This window comes from Phytophthora parasitica (assembly GCF_000247585.1).
Source record: "Phytophthora parasitica INRA-310 unplaced genomic scaffold supercont2.1, whole genome shotgun sequence".
NCBI classification, from domain to species: domain Eukaryota; phylum Oomycota; class Peronosporomycetes; order Peronosporales; family Peronosporaceae; genus Phytophthora; species Phytophthora nicotianae.
The window spans coordinates 2,907,769-2,927,168 of record NW_008634126.1 but is presented as its reverse complement, the minus strand read 5'-3'; the positions used below and the strand labels follow the sequence as shown (position 1 = coordinate 2,927,168).

General features: G+C 50.4%; 7 protein-coding genes across 22 annotated transcripts; 3 read left to right on the top strand and 4 right to left on the bottom strand.

Annotated features, from left to right (window-relative positions):
- Positions 1-203: 203 nt before the first annotated feature.
- Positions 204-4,050, top strand: PPTG_00782 (hypothetical protein). Its single transcript, XM_008892293.1, has one exon. The coding sequence runs from the start codon at positions 210-212 to the stop codon at positions 3,120-3,122; it is 2,913 nt and encodes a 970-aa protein (XP_008890541.1). The 5' UTR covers positions 204-209; the 3' UTR covers positions 3,123-4,050.
- Positions 2,309-5,381, bottom strand: PPTG_00781 (hypothetical protein). The gene is made up of 6 exons (XM_008892292.1): positions 4,729-5,381; positions 4,564-4,668; positions 4,055-4,495; positions 3,885-3,983; positions 3,337-3,807; positions 2,309-3,260 (listed from the first exon to the last, which is right to left on the bottom strand). The coding sequence occupies exons 1-6, from the start codon at positions 5,299-5,301 to the stop codon at positions 3,189-3,191; spliced, it is 1,761 nt and encodes a 586-aa protein (XP_008890540.1). The 5' UTR covers positions 5,302-5,381; the 3' UTR covers positions 2,309-3,188.
- Positions 5,382-5,507: 126 nt separating this feature from the next.
- PPTG_00780 (hypothetical protein) lies at positions 5,508-8,083 on the bottom strand. Of its 8 annotated transcripts, XM_008892291.1 has the most exons (6): positions 7,828-8,083; positions 7,106-7,656; positions 6,912-7,033; positions 6,108-6,820; positions 5,786-6,032; positions 5,508-5,718 (listed from the first exon to the last, which is right to left on the bottom strand). In XM_008892291.1, the coding sequence occupies exons 2-6, from the start codon at positions 7,642-7,644 to the stop codon at positions 5,516-5,518; spliced, it is 1,824 nt and encodes a 607-aa protein (XP_008890539.1). In that variant the 5' UTR covers positions 7,645-7,656; positions 7,828-8,083; the 3' UTR covers positions 5,508-5,515. The 8 variants fall into 8 exon arrangements, with proteins under 8 accessions (XP_008890539.1, XP_008890532.1, XP_008890533.1 ...); XM_008892284.1 differs by having other exon boundaries at positions 7,106-8,083; XM_008892285.1 differs by having other exon boundaries at positions 6,912-7,656.
- Positions 8,084-8,837: 754 nt separating this feature from the next.
- On the top strand, positions 8,838-11,921 carry PPTG_00779 (hypothetical protein). The gene has a single exon (XM_008892283.1). It carries the CDS (start codon positions 8,964-8,966, stop codon positions 11,847-11,849), a length of 2,886 nt encoding a protein of 961 aa, XP_008890531.1. The 5' UTR covers positions 8,838-8,963; the 3' UTR covers positions 11,850-11,921.
- PPTG_00778 (hypothetical protein) lies at positions 11,872-13,538 on the bottom strand. Of its 6 annotated transcripts, XM_008892277.1 has the most exons (8): positions 13,450-13,538; positions 13,283-13,385; positions 13,154-13,206; positions 12,966-13,091; positions 12,844-12,894; positions 12,622-12,775; positions 12,415-12,558; positions 11,872-12,352 (listed from the first exon to the last, which is right to left on the bottom strand). In XM_008892277.1, exons 1-8 carry the CDS (start codon positions 13,470-13,472, stop codon positions 11,972-11,974), a joined length of 1,035 nt encoding a protein of 344 aa, XP_008890525.1. In that variant the 5' UTR covers positions 13,473-13,538; the 3' UTR covers positions 11,872-11,971. The 6 variants fall into 6 exon arrangements, with proteins under 6 accessions (XP_008890525.1, XP_008890530.1, XP_008890527.1 ...); XM_008892282.1 differs by having other exon boundaries at positions 13,283-13,538; XM_008892279.1 differs by having other exon boundaries at positions 13,154-13,385.
- A 469-nt stretch (positions 13,539-14,007) lies between these two features.
- Positions 14,008-15,318, bottom strand: PPTG_00777 (hypothetical protein). 4 transcript variants are annotated; one of them, XM_008892275.1, is made up of 4 exons: positions 15,013-15,318; positions 14,783-14,934; positions 14,588-14,708; positions 14,008-14,507 (listed from the first exon to the last, which is right to left on the bottom strand). In XM_008892275.1, exon 4 carries the CDS (start codon positions 14,395-14,397, stop codon positions 14,047-14,049), a length of 351 nt encoding a protein of 116 aa, XP_008890523.1. In that variant the 5' UTR covers positions 14,398-14,507; positions 14,588-14,708; positions 14,783-14,934; positions 15,013-15,318; the 3' UTR covers positions 14,008-14,046. The 4 variants fall into 4 exon arrangements, with proteins under 4 accessions (XP_008890523.1, XP_008890522.1, XP_008890524.1 ...); XM_008892274.1 differs by having other exon boundaries at positions 14,588-14,934; XM_008892276.1 differs by having other exon boundaries at positions 14,008-14,708.
- Positions 15,319-16,377: 1,059 nt separating this feature from the next.
- PPTG_00776 (hypothetical protein) lies at positions 16,378-17,559 on the top strand (the record flags this gene model as incomplete). The annotated part of the gene is made up of 2 exons (XM_008892272.1): positions 16,378-17,091; positions 17,419-17,559. 2 exons carry the CDS (start codon positions 16,378-16,380, stop codon positions 17,557-17,559), a joined length of 855 nt encoding a protein of 284 aa, XP_008890520.1.
- Between the last annotated feature and the right edge of the window lie 1,841 nt (positions 17,560-19,400).

The following is a 19,400-nucleotide window of genomic DNA, read 5'->3' as shown; positions in this document are numbered from 1 at the left end:
CTTTAGAGGAGCCTCTGGCCACGGTTCACCTTGAGATTACTGATGTGAGCTGTGCAAGACTACAATATAGACTGTTGGGCACCAAACGCTACTGGTACAGATCTGTCAAGCAGGAGAAGCAGGGCAAGATCCGCTGGGAGGTTAAGATGTACCAAATATGCTGTCGGAAATCCACCGTTGACGCACTACTAAAGTGCACGTGGCACACGATGCCGAGACTCACCAGTGAAGATGTTACAATCAAGTCAGTGGGCTTTTTCGATACAGAGAAGGCAGCAATGACTGCGCTTGATGCTGCTGCCAAGGCACGAGATGTTACAAATCCGTTCACAGGATTGAGTGTGCGGAAAAGCGAACTACCGTTGCAGTTGATCAAGTACTTCCAAGTAGTGGTTGTGTCGGATAGATTTCAAAGGATGACGCAGAACGAGCGACTTGAATTGATCTACAGACTGCTACTGGAAACAGCACCGAACCCAGCTAATGCACAAGACGACATGGATACGAAGCTAGCCTACCAGCAACCCGGTATGTTATGGCCAACAGTTAAGTCGCAACTGTGTGGGTTTTCAACTATTGGAGACAATGTTATTGCTCTCTCAGTGTGGAGATCGTTGGAATGTCACTTGACAGTATGTGCAAAAACGTCGACTCAGTGGAGAGCTGGACAAAGTAGGCAGGAGATCGAGCGGTCTTTCACTGAGCGTTTCGGTCTGAGTCATCTTGCCAATGACCGAGCATTTAATGTGAATCAGGGGGTGCTTCCAGTATCTCGAGGTCTCTCTGAGCTGGTATCACTGAACCAGAAGGAGCTTAAGTCCACGCATAAGACGGAGTCGGTGCCACACTTTTACCATGGATTGCCCGTTGAGGTGAAACGCATGATCGCTGAGGAGCAAGCCAAGATGGCTCAAGGGCGAGCAGACTCGATCGCTTTCCAGAAGCTCACTAAGAACACAGAAGGCACCTTCGTGAAAAAATATCTTAAACGTCGACGCGAGTATGTGCAGGTAGCCATCAAATTACAGCAGCTATATCGAAGCAACATGCACAGTAAAACTTTACGACGATGCTTTCATCGCCATATCGGTGCTATGACACTTCAGCGATTATTTCGCGGTCATCAACGACGGAAGTACGCAAAGGCTTTTTTTCGCGTTGTCACGTGCGCTGTGCTTATCATCCAGTCAGTCTATCGATCGTACAAGTCCAGATATGAGACCAAGGCGATGCGAATACGATACCAACGCGCCACACTCGATCTCCAACGAGTATATCGTGGTTTTGTTGGAAGAAAACACGCCCAGCGAATACGTCAACTGGAAGCTAATGCGATTATAATGGAGAAACTCGTTAGAGGGTTTATGGGTCGACGTCGAGCTCAACGTATCTTCTTAGCCAAGCATAAACAACAAGTCATCATTCCGGCATGCTTATATATCCAGCGAGTATGGCGTGGACAGCGAGATCGTGTGCTGGTTAACGTGAAACGGCAAGAAAGAGAGAGGGCTCGTGTATACGTTCCCGCCGCACTGCGAATCCAGAAGTTGATCCGAGGTTTCTTAGCTCGACGTCTAGTGATGCAGATTCGCGCTATGGATAAAGCAGCGAAAAATATTCAGAAATTATGGCGCTCTCGTCGGTTCTTCCGAAAGTGGGTGGATCTTATGGAGTTGCGGCGAATGGATCGAATGGCGTCACAAATTGGTTCAATCGCTCGAGGTATTCTCACAAGGAAATTCATTGAGCGCGAGAAGAGAAAGCGGTATTTTCGACGTGTATTGGAACCATCCGCCGCAAGAATCCAACGCGTATTTCGTGGCTACATTGTGCGAAAGAGACTAGAAGGCACACGCGACCAGATTGAAGCTGCAATAACGCTGCAGCAAATGTGGCGCTCGAGATCCACCATCAAGACGATTCGAGCGAAGTTACGTGGCTTTCGACTCGCGCTTCGGGAATCCGCAGCTGGGAGAATTCAACGCTGCTATCTCTGCTACCGAGCAAGGCAAGAGCTAAACTATCGTCGTCTGACACACCAGGCACGCTACGGGAAGGCTGCACTTGCCGTCCAAGCCGCTTGGAGAAGTTATTGCAGTCGCAAACAGCTCAAAGAGTTTCGATTCTGCTCCTTGATTGAACGCAAGGCAACTTCACTCACCCAGTTGAAAGAGGACCGTGAAATGATCGAGCTCGACATTTTCGACGCGCGTGCCGATTTGAAACGTGTGATGAAGTACAAGGCCAAGATGCTGCGGCGGATCAAGGAGATGAAGGAGATGCGAATTGAATGGGAGCGACGACAACCGGTAGTTGAAAAAGAATTGAGCCAACTTACTGAAGAAGACATGGATCGAGGGTGGGGTGAAGCTTTCGAGACTGAGAAACATGTACTGCACTTCAGTCTTGAGCTCAGTCTGGAAGATATTCTTTCCAAGAAGCAACAGGTACGGGAGTATGAGGAGGAGATCGATGACTTGCGTGTTGAGCTGGAAGATCTGGAGCGCGACATGGAAGAGTGCATCTTAAACGAAACCATGGAACTCGAGGCTTATCGCGACATGGAGCTACAACGAGCGGGTGCGATGTTTGCTGAAGAAAAATCTCGGAGGATTCGACGGCAGCGTATTCGTTGGGGCACGCGGAATGTGCGCAAACATGTTATTATGCGTGAGCGCAAAGACCTTCAAGTGTTACAGAAGGAGACGCTCGCTAAACGCCAAGTGGAAGAACTGGGCGTGCTGGCGTTTGAGAAGAAGCAGTTCATCAAGCGCAAACTGGAGCAAGCGATTGAAGATGCAGCTAAGTCACGAGCTAAGCAGAGCGAGGTGATGATGGAGATGAAGCGCGATTCCAGCATCCTCCAGGGGTTTAACGAGGCAGTCCAGAAGATGCACGGGATCACTCAGGAGTACTCGTTTCACTATCGCCTGCCGAAGACCGATCTCCGAGAAGATCCAGACTCTGCTATGTGCTCTAGATGTGGTCGTATCACCTGTGACTGTCACTTGAAGAACAACGAGTCAGCAGACAATGAAGGAGCCACGACGAATCTAGATACAAACACCGCGATCATCAACACACGAAACAGACTGGCAAAACGTTGGCGATACCAAGATTGATTCGTGACAGCTGCAACATTCGACCTGAAGAAGCCATCAGTGTAACTTCGCGTGTATCCTATGCACTTAGTCGTCCGACCAGTCTGAGGCTTCCGACATGCTTAGAGAATCTTCACGGTTCCGTAGTCCAATCATTTGCTACACACAAACAAAGCACAACAGTGTTAGATTCCAATCACCCGAAGACAACTAACTGCTCAAGGAGAACACGCACCGATTCAAAGTTCGCCACTGGGTTTTTGACATCTTCCGTCTTCGGGGGTGGTGCCGGTTGCTTTGGCTGAGTAGGGCCCTCTTCCTGCTTCCTCTTGATGTTTCGGATTTGGGCCAAGAAATCGTCACCGTCGTTGGACTTGTCGTCGTCAGAAAAGTGGCCGCGGTCATCGTCGCTGCCGTCGTCTGACATGGCCAGTGTGGGTAGTTTATTGTGTTGCTGTCCGTCGGATGGAGGAGGGGGCGGCGGAGGTTGCACTGGAGCGGTCACTTCCTTCGCAGTCAGCACTGTCACAGGCTTCGCAGCAGCCTTTTCTCGCTCGCGCCTTTGCTCCATCTGGTCCTGCTTGCCGCTGATAGCAGCCTGCCGCCGCAGCATTCTCTGCTGCATTTCTTCAGCGATCGTCAGCGGTTTATTAGCGGTCTCTCCTGTCTTCGCGATAGGGTCTGCCTTCTTTTCATCCGGGTCCACCTGTCATGGTGTTTCAGAAGAAGAAGAAGTTAGTAAACTGAGTGGCACAGCGGGGTACTAACTATGTAAGCACTTGCCTTTCGGAGCTTAATGTTGGGGTTTCGAATCTGGTCCAGCAAGCTGACGACCGGTGGCTGATTGTCTTCCTCCGGGGCTGATGGTGTTGGGGGTCCGTCCTATACAGGAAGAGGTAGTTGTCAGCTTTTGTAAATTGTATCATTACCAGCAACTCATTCAAAAGCCATACCTCTTGCGGCGGTGGAGGTGGCGGCGCATCTTCATCTTCTCCATTGGCCATTGGTGGTGGGGGCGGAGGTGGAGCAGAATCATCTTCATCGTCTTCTTGAGGAGGAGGAGGCGGCGGGGGTGGAGCATCATCCTCGATCTTGGTGAAGTCCACAGTAGGCGCCGGTGGAGGCGGGGGAGGAGCACCGTCGACCGGGCCCACCTGGAAATTCTGCTCCGATGGCTCCTGAGCAACAGGTCCCTCCTCAAAGTTTGCAACTGCAGGTAAATCCGGCAACGTTTTGTCCTGGAACATGGACGGCGCGATGGACGTGTTGTTCTCTTGCGCGTACTTGTAGTCGGCGATATTCTCGAGCGGCAAGTTCGTCGGCAGCTTCGCCGACATGTCGGGCATGGTGCCCATCGACGGGTGGAACTCGTAATTGAGTCCGTGCACGGCCGGCTAGAAACCAGCAGTAAATATATTATCAGTAATATACCCACATAGATACAGTAGCGATTCTCACGTACCAGTTCGTCTCCGTACTCGATCGTGCGTGGAGCCTTGGCCAGTTCCTTCCGCTTCTCTTCTTCTTCTTCATAGTCCGTACCCAATAGATTATCCCACGACGTGTACTACAACAAACACAGCCATTAGTCAACATCTTCAGCGTCTCCTTTCAACACTGCCCTTACCTTTTGGTACGGATTCTCCCCGGAGTTGAAAAGCAGTACGCTGCCCACGGACGGGATGTACTCAGGTAATCTACCCAGCCCTTCCTTCTCCATATCTGCCTCCGGTTGCTGCGTCTTCTGGTACTCATTAACCTTCTCGAATAGCTCCACCACCTCAGCCACGTGTTGTCCTCTTTGCGCAGGGGGAAGCGGCTCGGCTGGCAGGAAGTGCGTGTCGTCGTCCGCATCAGGCACCAGCGGTGGGGCATCAGCGTACGGTTTGTCGTGGAAGAGTGTCTTGGGCAGCGGTAGCTGCTTGGGCGCCGGATACTTGGAAGTGGAGAAGACAGTAGTGGGTTTGTTGCTGGTGCGGCGAGCCGTGAGCGCGTCTACCTTGGCCTGACACACCTGGATGCGCTTGTCCACAGCGGCTACACGCTCCTTCTCCTGCGAAACTTTATGCACCAGGCGGTTAAACACGTCCCCCACCACGGCATCCAGCTGGGACAGAGCCTTGAGCACGTCCTTGGCCACGAACTGCGGCTGCAGGTCGCCGTACACGCGGTCTACCGCGTACACCTGCGACGTCTGCATCGTAACTGTAGCTCTGGGGGTGAAGTACAAGGAGTGATTGTGACGATGGTTTTGTGACAATAGACAGATGGTGACGCAAGTGAGACATGTTTTGACTTGGCAATTGTAGAGACGTCACATTGTGGTCCGACTTGAAGCTGATTATGGTGCTGCTTGGAGCACTCTGTTGCGGGAGGGCGAAGCATTGCACACATGAAACTCTAGAGTTCTTCTATCAGTATCTTCCATTGTTGATGGCGGCTGCCTTAATGCTAAAGTCTAGACACAGAGGAATATGGTCCGATAGGAACTGGCAGTTGGGCAGCGCCGTCTTTGAATAGGCCTCGAGCACTTCAGGTGGGTGTACCTTCAGCCCGGCGAACGGAGTCAGCGTCTCCGGTGTGTACCATACGTAGTCCACCACACCTGTCCAGTGACCTGATAACGAGCAATAACGCTTCAGTTAGAGACCTCCTATAATCACATCCAATCCTACTGATCGCACCTGTGTAGTTGGTATACTCTGGTTCAGCTCCAAACACTGAAGCATAAGCACTGGCAAAGCCAATGTTGTGCTCTAAATTGAGCGACGCGTAGATGTTTGCGAGCTGAGGTGGTGGATGCTGAATGTCGGGGTGGTCGAGCGGAACATGGTTACGAGTCATAAACTCGTACACAGCGCTAGAAGGTTCGCTGTTAAAATCTCCACATAATATCGTGGGCAAGTTGCGATTAAGTGTCACCCGTTCAAGCTGTCACAACGACAATCAACGAGAAACGACGTCAGTTCATATCCTGCTTTTGTCCCCAGCGTGTTAAGCACTTACCTGCTTCGCCAGCATATTTGTCTGCCACATCTTAACGTCCGGGAACTTGGGATTGGAGAAAATATGCACGTTCGCGACACAGATCAACGGTCCAGATTGAGACTTTCGTGCAACCATTTCGTTGTTCGCTGGAACCACCTCTAACACTGTGATCTGCGCCACATTGTCACGCTGAAGGCGTTGCCGCATCTTGTTAAGCGTTGACAGGAACATTTCACGCGCAGCCATCGACGGACCCTGGTAGTCTAGGTCGTACTCCGTCTGCACCTGCTTGAGAAAGTCGTTCGCCAGCTCATTAAAGTCAACTGGGTACCGTTCCTTCAGAATGAAGCGATTGCGCTTGTAAAATAGAGCGCAGCCATCCACTTTGCCCTCAAGACCCATGGACTCACGTGATTTCTTCAGATACCAGCCTTCATATCCCCATTCTTCCATCATCGGCGCAAAGAAGCTCTTGTAGTGGTCGCCTTGCACTTCTTGGAGACAAATGATGTCGGCATTGTACGACTGCAACTCGCGCTTCAGTAATTCTCTCCGGAACGACCAGCTAAGAGCCCAAATCGGGCAGTACGGATACATCTGCCGTGTCGCGTAGATCTCGGCCAGGATATTGTACGTGAGCACGCGGAAGACGCCAATCTGCCGTAGTCGCGGTGTCAGCCGCTCTTCGTTCACGTTCGCCAGCATCTGCCGCCTTGGTGGCATGGGCGGAACTTTGGTCGAACCACAGTCATCAGTTTCAGCACACTATAAAGTCTAGGAGAGGAAGTGACCTAGCCTAGAAGAGCAAAGAGCACCACTTACACGGCAACACGAGCCCAGTGTCGACTGTCTTGGTCAGCACGCCGCCGCCGACACGCTTGGTGGCCTTACACTCTACTCGAATCACATGGCCAACGTCCGCGGCGGTTGGCGAGTACGACCGACTGTAAGACAAGAGCGGCATGTGCGTGAGAAACTCAGTCTCGACCAAAGGGGTCAACGACACGGTTCCCTACTTTTCATCCTGCACCTTGACCCACGATTCCTTCGGCAGCGGGCAGAACGTGTCCATATTGTGCAATTGCGACTTCCACGGAAAGTCGATTCCTTGTCGTAGCTGCGCCTCGACCAGTGCCTGTGTATCGTGCAGCTGTTTGTGCTTGTGCCAGGCCAAGCGGAAGCAGTCTGGGCTGCAGAAACACGAGTGTTCCCTCGAAATGCCCAGTCGACAGCACTGCACACACTCGATCTTGGCCACAAGAAGCAGTACATTGCCAGCACCGTCGCTGGTGTGGCGCGTACATTCACTATTGGCACATGCTCGTCGCATGGAGGACCTGTACCAGTGGAATTGCATGTCCACATCCTTGTCGTCGATGTCGCCGTCTCCGGAGCGGAAGAAGGCGTGCGTCATCATCGTGCAGCCCTCCACTGGCTGATCTACGCGCAGTGAAATCTTGCCCTCTCCGTGCACTGGAGATCCTTTCGGCGGCGATACTGAGCGTGGGCCACGCGTTGACGAGGGAGATGGCGACATGGGGTGGCTCTTTTTCATAGGCGAGCGGTTCTACATTGCAGCAGGGGAAATGGTAGGGCGCAAGGGAAGCACCGGTAGACTGTGAGCATCTAGACCCTGTTTTAGGCTTCAATAGAGCGTTATACAGCCATGTTGGCTGCTTACGCTGCTCAGAAGCCGCGAGAAGTATATAGGACGTGCATGGTGTACACCAAGACGCACCGTTTGGCAGTAAGTGGCAGCCCTGGGGGCATCCGAACTCTCGGTACGGCAATTCGAACTTGTTCTTGGCCACAGATCTCAGGCTAGAACCAGTCTACCAGCGCCAGAAGAGCACGGACACGAGGTGGCAGTAAGGACTACGCGCGTAGCTGGTTAGAGGAGGCGGAGTGGGCTTGGGAGACGCGCGAGGGGCGGCGGGGAGCCGACGATGCGGCTGCGTGGCGAGCTCTCGTGCTTTGTGGAGAGAGGCGTTTTGGTTTGGCAGTAAAGGGACTTACAAAAAGCAAGTCATGAATGAATTAACGACGGTGATTGGACGAAAGAGTATCCCTTTTTCATCCAATCCACATCGTGTGAGATGACTTCAACGTATAGAAGTAACATCGTCGAGGACACTGCTGCATACGAAGGACGCCATGCGTTTAGGCGTCAATTAATATCGCAATAGCGATTCAAGTCTACCGGTCTTCGCGTTGACGATAGAGTTCTGTTGAAGACGCAGGCTGTATGATGCCCTTTATGATAGTTCCTTTGACGGCAATGCGTTTTTGCACTGAAGTCTTCGACTGCAGTCTGCAGTTGAAGTTAAGACCATTGGATGGGAAAGACGCGGATCCTCTGAGTCATCCACTACAGTCCTGGCAATGGCGGAGGAATCGCAGACGTCGGGAGCGCTATTGGCGCCAAATGCGAGGTGAAGTGCCTACTATTAGACGAAGGCACTTATTGCCGAGTATTGCTCCCTCAATTAACCCGATGATGTTGCGAATCCCATACCGCACGTCCAACACAAGAAAATTCGCTTTGGGTACTATTTGAGCAGACCACATTGGACAGCAGACATGCCAGCGCCGATCAATAATGCGTAGCAGCGTGCAATACATAGATAGCAGCAATAACGCCTATAAATCTCATCTTCATTGGCAGCACCTGCACCAACGCTTTCGCTTCGCTCCGGTGCTGCGCAACAGCCACATGTTGCAAGGTCCGGAGTTCACTGACTAGGATCGCTGAGCCATACAAAAATCAAGTTAATTAACCGTTACCATTGCTTGTCCCTCCCAGTGTGACCAGGCAGTCGCTTCCGTGTCAGTTCTCTTTTGACCGCTTCTCACTCAGACCAAATCCAGCGCGGCATGGTGGTGCAGCGTCGACCCATGGACGTGGAGGCCGAGGTGCCTACAGCCGTGTACGCACTAGACCTGCAGCGCGTGAGCCAGTTGCTGTGTATCCCCGAGACGGAGCTTCTCTCTGGATTCCAGGCAGATCCCACCCGTTCCGAGATTCAGGGCGTCATCGTCGATGCCGGTGAGAACGTTCCATTCGAGACCGTGGGCCACGACGCCGTTAGCTCTCCAGATCAAGTGGAAGTGGACGTCGACGAGGCCCCGAGCTCTCGTCCGACTCCTCCTCGTTCCAGTGCGTTGCCGCCACTACCCCCTGGACGTCCTTCAGCGGCGCGTCAGCCCGCCCCATTGCCAATAACCCCGACGTCGCGACGTCCTGCAGTGCGTCAAGTGCTTCTCACTGCCGCAGTGCGACCCAGCAGTCTGGATGAGAACCAACGCCCCAAGTGCCTCATTCAGTTAGGCCAACAGACCATCATCAGTCACATATTAACGCAGCTCTACGCTGCTGGTGTGGAGCGAGTGGTGGTGTCGGTCGCTGCAGCTGGAGGTCAGATCATGGCCGCAGTCAAACAAACGCCGTTCTATACCAAGATGAAGATCGAGTTCCTAGATTTAGGACGAAAGAACGACGACGGACACGCTCGGTCCATTCTCGCAGCGAGGAGCATGTTCCCCGGTCTGGAGCCGTTCTTGATCCATACAGCTGATCACATTTTCGACAAGTCGGTAGTGTCTAAGCTGTCAGCGTATCCTCTAGGAGATGCAGTCGCGTGTGTGCTGGTGGAGACGGATATTGAGGAGCTAACGGGTCTACCGCCGACTACAGTCAAGGTGAAGATTAACGAGGATAACCAACATGTGACCCACATCGGTCGTGACCTTGAAGTCTACGACGGTATCGATGCTGGTCTGTTCTTGAGCTCACCGGGCATTTTCGATGCGTTGGACGCGCTCGCTAGACAGAAAAGCTACTTCTCTCTCGCTGAAGCGTTGGATAGTTTCACTCCCAAGTCGATATCTTCGAGTTCAAGCCGTCTTACGTACCTCCCGACGGCTGGAGAAACATGGTTTAGTATTGAAACGGAGGAGCAATTAGCTTACACTCAAGACACGGATGGTACGGCGAAATTATCTCCCTGGACGGTCTTCTTGGCTTCGACGCCTATCGGAGATCCGTCTCTGACGAAGAACGTGGTTATCGGAGTGTCAGCACCTGACCCAGACATGTCGCTTCGTGTTGCTGGCAATACGGACAGCTCCAAGCTTTTCCAGGGTTTCGTTGTAGGTGTGGGCAATTCAGATTATCCAGAGGATGAAGCCGAAGGAGCCGATGAGAGCGTAGAGGGGCTGAGTCCCAGTGGCCCTTATGATTCCGAAGCTCGACCGCTGTTATCGTACAGTGGGCGGTCAAAAGGACTGTGGTCAAGTCGTTCTGCGAGATCTCCATTCTCCGCACGCTCATTCATGGACAGCAAAGGCTCTGCGTTCGAAAATGAGGAGTTGTCTCCTTTCGTGCTCTTGTTTCCAATGGATGACGAGACATCTAAGACGGTTGAGGAGAACTCAAACCACCATGCCTACCTGATTGAAATGACTCCTAGTGATCCGTCTGGTGTGTTACCTCCTGGGTCAGGTATGTCCGAGTACTTTCTGGCTGTACCAGACAAACATGAGCTGGATTATGAAGACGATGAGGCTTCCCTCTCCGCAAGTTTGGTGACCCCACGAGCAACATTGACACCACTACACAAGGCAACGATTCTGCCGTCAGATATCACACAGATCCAGCTGAACACCCGCGGGTTCGAGGACAATCTTGAGGTGACAGTCGTGGTTAAACGTCAGGCTCCCGTTATCGGCTACATGCTGCTCATGTCGTCTCTATTCACCATCTCGTCTGTAGGTGTTGCGTTGGATGAGGTGGACGACGTGGTAACTCCAGAGATTCGTATCTTCTGGCGAAACATGGCCACGTCGATGGTCACATTTCCTTTCGCGTTGACAATTCTTCTCCGCGGTAATGATGGACCGCATGGTCCTAGCTGGAAGGAGTTGGTTCCTTCCGTTCTCGTGGCTGGAGTGGCGTACGCGTACTTTTTGGGATCATTTGTCGTGGCTCTGTCAATGACTTCGGTTGGTCACGCTACGCTGTTCAACAACGCGCACTCAGTGCTGCTTGTGTTTTGGAAGATCATGCAGCGGAAGCCTGTAGCTGCGTTTGAGGCTTTGGGTGCTGCCATTGGTGTGGTTGGAGGTGCTGTCACCACTATGGATACGACGGAGGGAGGCCCTAACATAGTGTCTGCGACTGCGGCTGGAGACCTCATGGCACTTTCTGGAGCCGCTGGAGGAGCTCTTTACTTCACGCTGGCCAAAAAGGTTCGTCCACATATGCATTTGTTGGTGTTCCTGTGTGGGCTCACAGCCACGTCAGCCATGACGCTGCTGTGTTACATGCTGGCTTCTGGTCAAGAACTCAGCCTGTCTACTGACCCGTACAATGGAGTGTTTGGATGGCTGACCCCGTCCGTCAATCGACTGCTGGTGGTCCTCTACCTCGTCTTCATCTGTGATGGTATCGGCACAATGGGCTACATCGGTGTGATGAAATACTTCGATCCGATCGTCGTATCTATTGTGTGTCTGATGGAGCCCATCGTAGCCACAGCTCAAGGTATCGCCATGGGTGTGGATGTTATGCCTGGGCCTTACACTTTTGTTGGGGCCTCCCTCGTCATCGGTGGCACGTGCCTCGTGCTCTCCTCACAAAGTCGCAAGACAGAGAAGGTTGACGCCACAGAAGCCGTTCTGGCTTCAGATGCCACTCCGCGTGCAGTATATAGTACGCGTTCGCGAAGAAGAACACCGCGATACGGCAGCACGCCCCACTAGATGTACCGGAAGCAGACTTGATAGACTGAGACAAAGTCACGTTGAATAATAGAAAAAGCGTTTGTCAAATACTGCATGCTTGTTACTTCCTACTGCATACTCATTCAAAGAATCAAGATGCTTTAGCTAGCCTTAGTAGTATCGACGAGCTGCACGATTACTTTTCCCATTGCGTGCCCCGCCTCCAAGTACTCCATTGCCATGTCGGCTTTTTCCAACGGGAAAACCTTGTCGATCACCGGTGTAATGGAGCGTTGCTCGGCGAGCTGACGGATCTCGCCCATAACGGCTCCATCGGCCACGACGAACATGTATTCGTACGTGATTTGAGCTAGACGCGCGCGACGCGTGACAGAGCTGCTCAAGCAGTCCAGGATAAAACCTAGAAAGTAAGACACGGTCAAACCTTGGAGGTCACCAGTTGAGAGGGATTTCCAGGTCGGTGTCTCTGCGATCGAGACGACTGCACCACCACGTGTAATGCACTCGAAACACTGCTTGGCCTAGTCAACACAACTAATGGGTTAGCTTGCTTTGTGTTGACACTGAAAATGCGAATTGCTACCTCTCCAGTGCAGTCCATAGCGAAGTCATACTCGGCCAGCTCGCGCTCAAAACGCTCGTGTCCGTAGTCCACCGCCTCATCCGCACCAAGCAGTCGCATCCGCTCCAGCTTTTTCGTGCTTGCAGTTGTGGCAACAGTTTTTGCCTGCAAAATGCAATATGTTCAGCTTAAACACGGGCGTATGGACAACTGAATCGGTCAGTTCACCTTGAAAACAGTCTTGGCGATTTGAATAGCCATGGATCCAGCGCCACCAGCCCCGCCGGTGATAAGCACCTTTTTGTTTTCAGCTAGTTGTCCCAGTCGAAAGCATTGTAGCGCTGTTTGCGTCACCAGAGGTAGAGCTGCGGCCTCCACATGCCTTGCATGTAGCAGAAGCATAGCAATCGTTAATCACCCGATCGACTCCAGCGCAATCTATCCACTCACGTCAAGTTCGACGGTTTCTTGCTGATATACTCCGCTTCCACGACGACAAAGCTATCACATGAGAGCACCAACAGTTAGCACCCCACCAAGGAGCAAGCTCGAAAGGAACAGCAGCACTGTACTCTGCTAGGGCTCCGTTGCTGTCGTGCGGTAGCATGCCGAACACCTCGTCGCCCACAGCAAACTTGTCCACGCTGTCTCCGCAATTGGTCACCATACCCGAGAAGTCGTATCCGATAATGTGTGGCCTGTCATATGATTCCTCGTCAGCGCATTTTCTACCAGTTTCAAGGCATACGGGGGTGCTCACCACTTCTCCTTCAATAGCATCTTCAGCACGCCCTGACGCCGCTTGTAGTCAATCTGCCGTTGGTGATAGTATTTCACAACAGTTACTGGCGGAGCCCATGTTGGATAAACAGCACACCAGCGAGCTTACTGGGTTGAGCGCGACTGCGTGGACTTTCACCACGATGTCCTTTGGCCCCCGCAGCTCAGGGTCCGGCTGGTCACCCGTTTGCATGACGCTAGGACCTCCGTGTCTAAAGATTGCTCAGGTTAGCATACAAGGGTGGTGTGGAATAGAGCAAGACGATGTGGGCGTACTTGGTGTAGAACCACGCTCGCATAGCTTTATTCGCAGATCGCGTTGAAGTGGTAGAAGAAGAAGTTAGGTTTGAGCAGCGAGCAATCACTGATCCTCTATCCTGTCTAAAACGATCAATTGACTAGGGAGGTTATTTTTTTTAGAAAACTACTATCTGGTCCACTCCAAAATGGCCCTATCGTTGGGGGTAGGCGTAGCAGGCCCAATTTTGAGAGCTAGCTGGATCTGAATGCACTGATCGAGGGAGCAAGACGCGATGCACAAGGCTATCAGATTGGCTACGTAGTTTGCACTCACCAAGAAGATAAAACAGCGCTTGAACATACATGCTCGGATGAGAAATGAGGTTAATTGTTGTAGTTCAATCAATTTTTAGCGATAATTCATCGCGTTTTTCCTCGATGTTTTCTCAACTGATTAGTGACATACATACGCTCTAGGAAGTACTACAGAAGACCCTAAGACCTCAAAATTGAACGACACGGAACGAGATTTTACTTCCTGTTACTTTGCTTTTTGTGAAAGTGGAGACAGAAAAAAGCCAATCGGTGTACGATAAGGAATTAAGTGAAAAATGCGGTACAGAATGCAAAAAATTAGGTGGTCCATTGTGGTTGGCTCAACTGACGAAAACCGGCGTCAACAACTGCAACGTCAACTGGCAATGGCATCCGGATGACACCATTGTGGATGTGATGCTTGCGAACACGAGGGAGGCTGTAGTTTTTGCCTCCCTTGCAAGCAATTATTTTGCCTACTAATTTCTGCAGTGTCAAAAAGCACTTATCTAAAGTATAAACACTAATCTTAGCAAACGCAGCCTTAACTGCAGCGATTTGGCCATCGGTTGGAAACGTGGGTGTCTTGTACTGCAGTGACTGCAGCGAATGGAAAGAGCCGACGTCCAGCACGTTCATATCAGGCGGTCGCGGTGGCTGGCTGACCATCTGGATATTCTAGCCATTCTCTCGGCCGGCTTCGGCAATATCTGCATTATCGACTTGTACGTGTGGGCCAGCATTGTCTTGCTGCACCTTGATGACCCTAGATTTCCTTCCTGCAACAGTAGCGCAGCATCCAGCAACATAACAGCAACTTAATAGGTTAGTGCAACATTATAAATTGAAACAAACGTACCAGATCACTTATCGCGAAGCATCTTGGTGTTTACTTTGCGGTCATGGAGATGTTCTTGGTTACAGGAGGCGGTTCCGCGAGCTTCTTTGAGCAATTGTCCTCTCGACAATCGGCCAAATGCCTATTTTGCCATCAAAGTATCGCTTCTTGTCAAAAGCATAAGCGAGGGATGGCAACTGCAGCCAAAAACATTACCTTGCCGATGTGCCTCTTGTTTGGACACATGTGGTACGGCAGAGCCTCGTCTTTGGCAAGATAGCACTAGTTGTTGGCCTTGTACAAGTTGACCCACTTCTCGTCAACATGTACCATATCCTACATGTGGTGGACACGATATACCTTGGCGCCTAAGACAATTAAATATGATAGCAAAACAATTACCTAAACTGTCAATTGATGAAGAATAAATCAATAATAGTACGTACCGATAGGACGATCCCCATGGCTCAATGCCCAGGATAAGCGTCGGACTTCGTGATCAGGCGTAAGTGTAGGACGGCCACGCGAAATTCGCCGCTGTATAATGCTGCGCTTCAGATAGCGCAGCAGCGTAGTCGTCGGGATACAGGTAGCGGCGGACAGCGACCAAAGGCTCTGTCGCTAGCGTTTCGTACCTCTCCACGACCTCGTCGTCTGTTGGGTAAGTTCAGCAATATCGTATAATACTTCTTCCATCCGCCAGCCAAAAATCAGCCCTATCACAGTAGAAAAAACCAATCGGCTAAATTTTGCGATTGGGTAGACTCAGATGTGCACTTATAGTACATATAGAGTGTCGGAAAGAAGCAGTATTACATACATACACGCAAGGCCAGAAAGTACGGTTTTGCGAAAGTTTAGTCAAAACCGTGTAGTTTCTGACCGAGCGCGTGTGTGTGAGCAAACCTCTCCTGCATGATTTTATATCCGGCAAGGATTTACGTTTAGTTTTACGCTACCAGTGGAGATACTCTTATACGGTATCTGATCAGCATTTGGGACTTAAGAAGGGATTAGTGAAACGTGCTCCTGTCTTCCACGGTTTGCAGTGTGCACCGGGTAATTAAAATATCAGCACTGCAATACACAATAGCCAAGTAAAACTACATTGTGACGTCTATGGCAGCTGCGATCTTTCGTGCTAAGGTATGTGGTTGGTAAAGGTGTCCTCGGGGACGATTTAAGACCAATTAGTTTTGCCGGCGAATGGCTGCAATTTAAACCCTTCTTCAAAGTTCTGAGCGCCCAACGACATATCTTCACCTTATCTTACCCCCAGCAAATTATTCCCTTAAAAAGAGGATGAAATAAGCTACAAAAGCGTCAAATTCGCGTGATTTTGTCCATAAGATCCCGATTACAAGGACAAAAATCGAGTGCGACAAGCGCAATAGTCTCGATCTAATATGACAGCTGACGTCACTTGGATGGGATTAATTTTTCCGCTTGCTTATACTATTGAATTTGAGAACTTTTGTCCTAAAGTTAAGGCCAAATTTCCCTCTGGGTAGTATTCCAAATACATGTACCTTGCGGCTTAGTAGTTTCCGCAACAACGCGTAGGGTTAACAGAGAGTTGCTAACACGATTGTAGCAAGCTACCTCCGTCCGAAAATATAAGCGGGTCTCGACGGACAATCCGAACTTATGCAAATTTGATTGGTTAAAATTTTAGAACAACCCTTTCCGGTTCGACACGTGGTTTTACTGCGGCCACCCGACAACTGGATCACAAGCAATAGCCCCCCCCCCCCCCCCAAAGACTGTCACTACTCCAGATATCAAGCTATACCCTTCGCAAGTCTACCAAAATGAGCGCACGCTACGCCCCAAAATCTAGGACGCGCAAAACCCTAACTCCAACGAATCGTGCCACGATCGTAGCATTCCTACTAAGCGTTAGGACCGCGCTACAGCCACCAAGAGGCTCCATCATAGCTTGCGCGGCCAAGTATGGCTGTAGTGACGGCCAGATCTCGCGTTTGTGGCGCAGAGCCGTCCAGGGCATCAAAGCAGGTAAAGCCATCAACTACGACAGCGGTAAAGAGGGAAAGAGCGGTCGCAAGTTCCGCATAACGAAAGCGTTCTGCGAGGACCTCAACAGTTCCATCAAACTTATCCCTTTAGAGGATCGCATCGATATTCGCGCTTTAGTGAGTACTCTAAGTATTCCAAAATCGCCCCTAAATGCCTACAATCGCGCTGGTGTCTTTCGCAGCCACACGACACGGGTAAAGCAGATGCTAACAGAGAAGCAGCATGTCGACCAAGTCAAGTTTGCTTTAGGATTCGTGCACCGAGGCCCAAGGAACACGCTGTTGTTCGACAGCATGATGGACTACGTGCATTTGGATGAAAAGTGGCTTTATCTGCTCAAAGAGAAGCAGCGATTCTATCTCGGAGAGCACGAAGCCGTTCCTCATATTACTGTGAAAAACAAGAACTTCATCATCAAAGTCATGTTTCTTGTCGCTGTCGCGCGACCACGATGTGATGCTAAGCGACACCGTGTCTGGGACGGAAAGGTAGGTTTATGGCCATTTGTTGTTTACGAACCGGCGCTCGAGGAAGAACCGCCCTACTGGTACGTTAGAGTTGAAGGCATTTACTGTCGATCATGACGTGTATCGCCGAGCGCTGTGTCGTATGGTCAATCCGCGCATTAAAGCGGTGTGGCCTTTCGGAAAGCGCGTCGTGCTTCAGCACAATAACGCAATCCGCACGTCGCTGCTGATGGCTCAGAGGTGCTGACTACGTGTGCGTAAGGTGGATGGGAAATGAGCGTTAGCCCACAGCCAGCTAATTCGCCCGATTACAACGCAAATGATCTCGATTTCTTTGCTTCTCTGCAGTCCTTACAGTACAAAAAGAAAGCCAAAACGATTGAGGACCTCGTTGACAACGTCGACACAGCCTTCGAACAGCTAGACTACCTACTATTGACAGATTTTTCGTCACGATGCAGTCCGTACTACAAGCTTCGATGGATGTAAACGGCAGCAACAAGTACAAGATTCCCCATCTGTTCAAGAGTCATATAGAGAAGAGAAATGGCTTGCTCATTCGCTCCTTGTCGTGCAGTGCGCTAGTGTATACCAAAGCCGAAGAGTTCTTATTGTACTCCGCATAATTCATGATACCGGTTATTTTAACCGGTCAGGTTTAATGTTATTATGCAGCGAATACTAATCGTATACAAACATTAGGACCAGCAGTGGATGGCCCGGAGTCTCCTTGATCGACTACAACCTCTCGTTTGTCCTTATTTTACGTTCATTTTGAAAAATGCAAGTCGAGCGACATGAGTACACTAGTGCTGAGAAGAAAATGATGGTGAGGAGCTACACCTTTATCGCCCTACAGAAAGAAGGGCTATTTAGCGGAAAGCGCACGAGAGAACTTGTTGCTAAGAGCCTTGGTTGTTCAACGGACACGGCAGCACGCGTAATTGCAGTGTATAACGCGAGTCAGAAGACCGACTTTGAGGTAGAACTTTATGCATTTGATATTTAACAGTTACATATCAATTACCTTGAGCATCTAATATTTTGGTGCTGTATTCCTAAAGCCTGTTCCGAATAGCAGGGGAGGCCCCGCATGTTTGACCTTTATGCAATCGCTCTAGCGATTCGCGACTTCGTTGTAAACCCAAATATGGCAGGCCAGCCTATCACTGCTCAACATGTATGTAGTGAAGTTGCTGACGTGTGTGGCGCTCAGCTGGAGGTGGACACTATGACTCGGGTCCTTCATGAACTGGGCTTCCGTCATTTAAAAGGTGAAAAACGGCACATCTACACCGAAACGCCCGGTAATGTTTGCGTTCCGACGTAGCTACTTAGAGAAAAAGGTAGCAAATCGAGTTGCTGTGCGTGGTCCAATGAGAGGAAGTAAGCGAAGCGTCCGCCTCGGAGTCGACAGAGCAGAAGTCTACCTGGACGAATCTTATTGCAACGTCAACCACGTCACAGGCAAGACATGGTTGTTAAACAGATAAGATTCGCTACGGTAAGACTGGACGAGGAGCTCGGTAAGCAAATTTTGTTTTGCTAAAAATCAATTATATTAATAGTTGTTTATGTTTTTAGTTAGTGCGTGCATTATTGCTGCAGGAATTATTAAAAGCAAAGGAGCAGTACAAAGTGGGGGTTGTCGAAGATTCAATCAAGGTTTAGAATACCACTTTAACCCTTTCGTGGTCAATGGGGGCATTTTGCCCCCTTTGGAGGGCGTATCCTTGAGCATCACTCGTGTCACCCACGAATGGGGGCAAAATGCCCCCTTTCATTATTTTTTGTGTGTTGGACGAGGCGGATTCGCCCTTTCTACTGAACTACAAGGATTTGCAGAAGATTTGCTGTAGTACCGTAGTTTATGAAAGGGGGCAAAATGCCCCCTTTGATGGTCTAATGACTTGACCTTCTATACTTTAATATAGTCATGTCAAAAGTACCCGTTCGCGAAAGGGTTAAAGAGAAGCAAGATAGCGACGATTACCATGGCAATTTCGATGCCGTCCAATTTGAGCGCTGATTTGAGGATTTATGCAAGAATCTGCAAAAACACGGTCGTTGCAACATCTATTGAGATGGAGCATCGTACCACAAGCGTAAGATTAATCCAAGCCCACAAAAGTCAGGGTGGCTTAAAGTCGACATTCAAGAATGGCTGTGGAAAAACGGTTTGTTTTTTCTCTGTTATTATTTAATTTTCAAACAAAAGCTATCTAGGGTTTTCCTCATTTTAAGCAGCCGCGATTCCAGTGACGCTCGGTGCTGAGGAAATTGCTCTAGGAGCCAAATCTTTGCTTGGCGATAGTACTGCATTGCAGTGT

Bases quoted from the DNA above. Each gene is read 5' to 3' on its own strand.
- PPTG_00782 (XM_008892293.1), top strand. From the start codon at position 210: ATGCCGAGACTCACCAGTGAAGATGTTACAATCAAGTCAGTGGGCTTT.
- PPTG_00781 (XM_008892292.1), bottom strand. From the start codon at position 5,301: ATGCAGACGTCGCAGGTGTACGCGGTAGACCGCGTGTACGGCGACCTG. The intron at 3,984-4,054 runs GTATGGCTTTTG...CTTCCTGTATAG, and splicing joins CACCTCCACCGCCGCAAGAG to GACGGACCCCCAACACCATC. The intron at 3,261-3,336 runs GTGCGTGTTCTC...GTTTGTGTGTAG, and splicing joins CAGTGGCGAACTTTGAATCG to CAAATGATTGGACTACGGAA.
- PPTG_00777 (XM_008892273.1), bottom strand. From the start codon at position 14,397: ATGGTCAGCCAGCCACCGCGACCGCCTGATATGAACGTGCTGGACGTC.
- PPTG_00780 (XM_008892284.1), bottom strand. From the start codon at position 7,644: ATGAAAAAGAGCCACCCCATGTCGCCATCTCCCTCGTCAACGCGTGGC. The intron at 6,821-6,911 runs GTAAGTGGTGCT...GTTCGACCAAAG, and splicing joins CACTGGGCTCGTGTTGCCGT to TTCCGCCCATGCCACCAAGG. The intron at 5,719-5,785 runs GTGCGATCAGTA...GCTCGTTATCAG, and splicing joins AGAGTATACCAACTACACAG to GTCACTGGACAGGTGTGGTG.
- PPTG_00778 (XM_008892277.1), bottom strand. From the start codon at position 13,472: ATGCGAGCGTGGTTCTACACCAA. The intron at 12,776-12,843 runs GTGAGTGGATAG...GCTACATGCAAG, and splicing joins AAGAAACCGTCGAACTTGAC to GCATGTGGAGGCCGCAGCTC. The intron at 12,559-12,621 runs GTGAACTGACCG...TGCATTTTGCAG, and splicing joins TCGCCAAGACTGTTTTCAAG to GCAAAAACTGTTGCCACAAC.
- PPTG_00779 (XM_008892283.1), top strand. From the start codon at position 8,964: ATGGTGGTGCAGCGTCGACCCATGGACGTGGAGGCCGAGGTGCCTACA.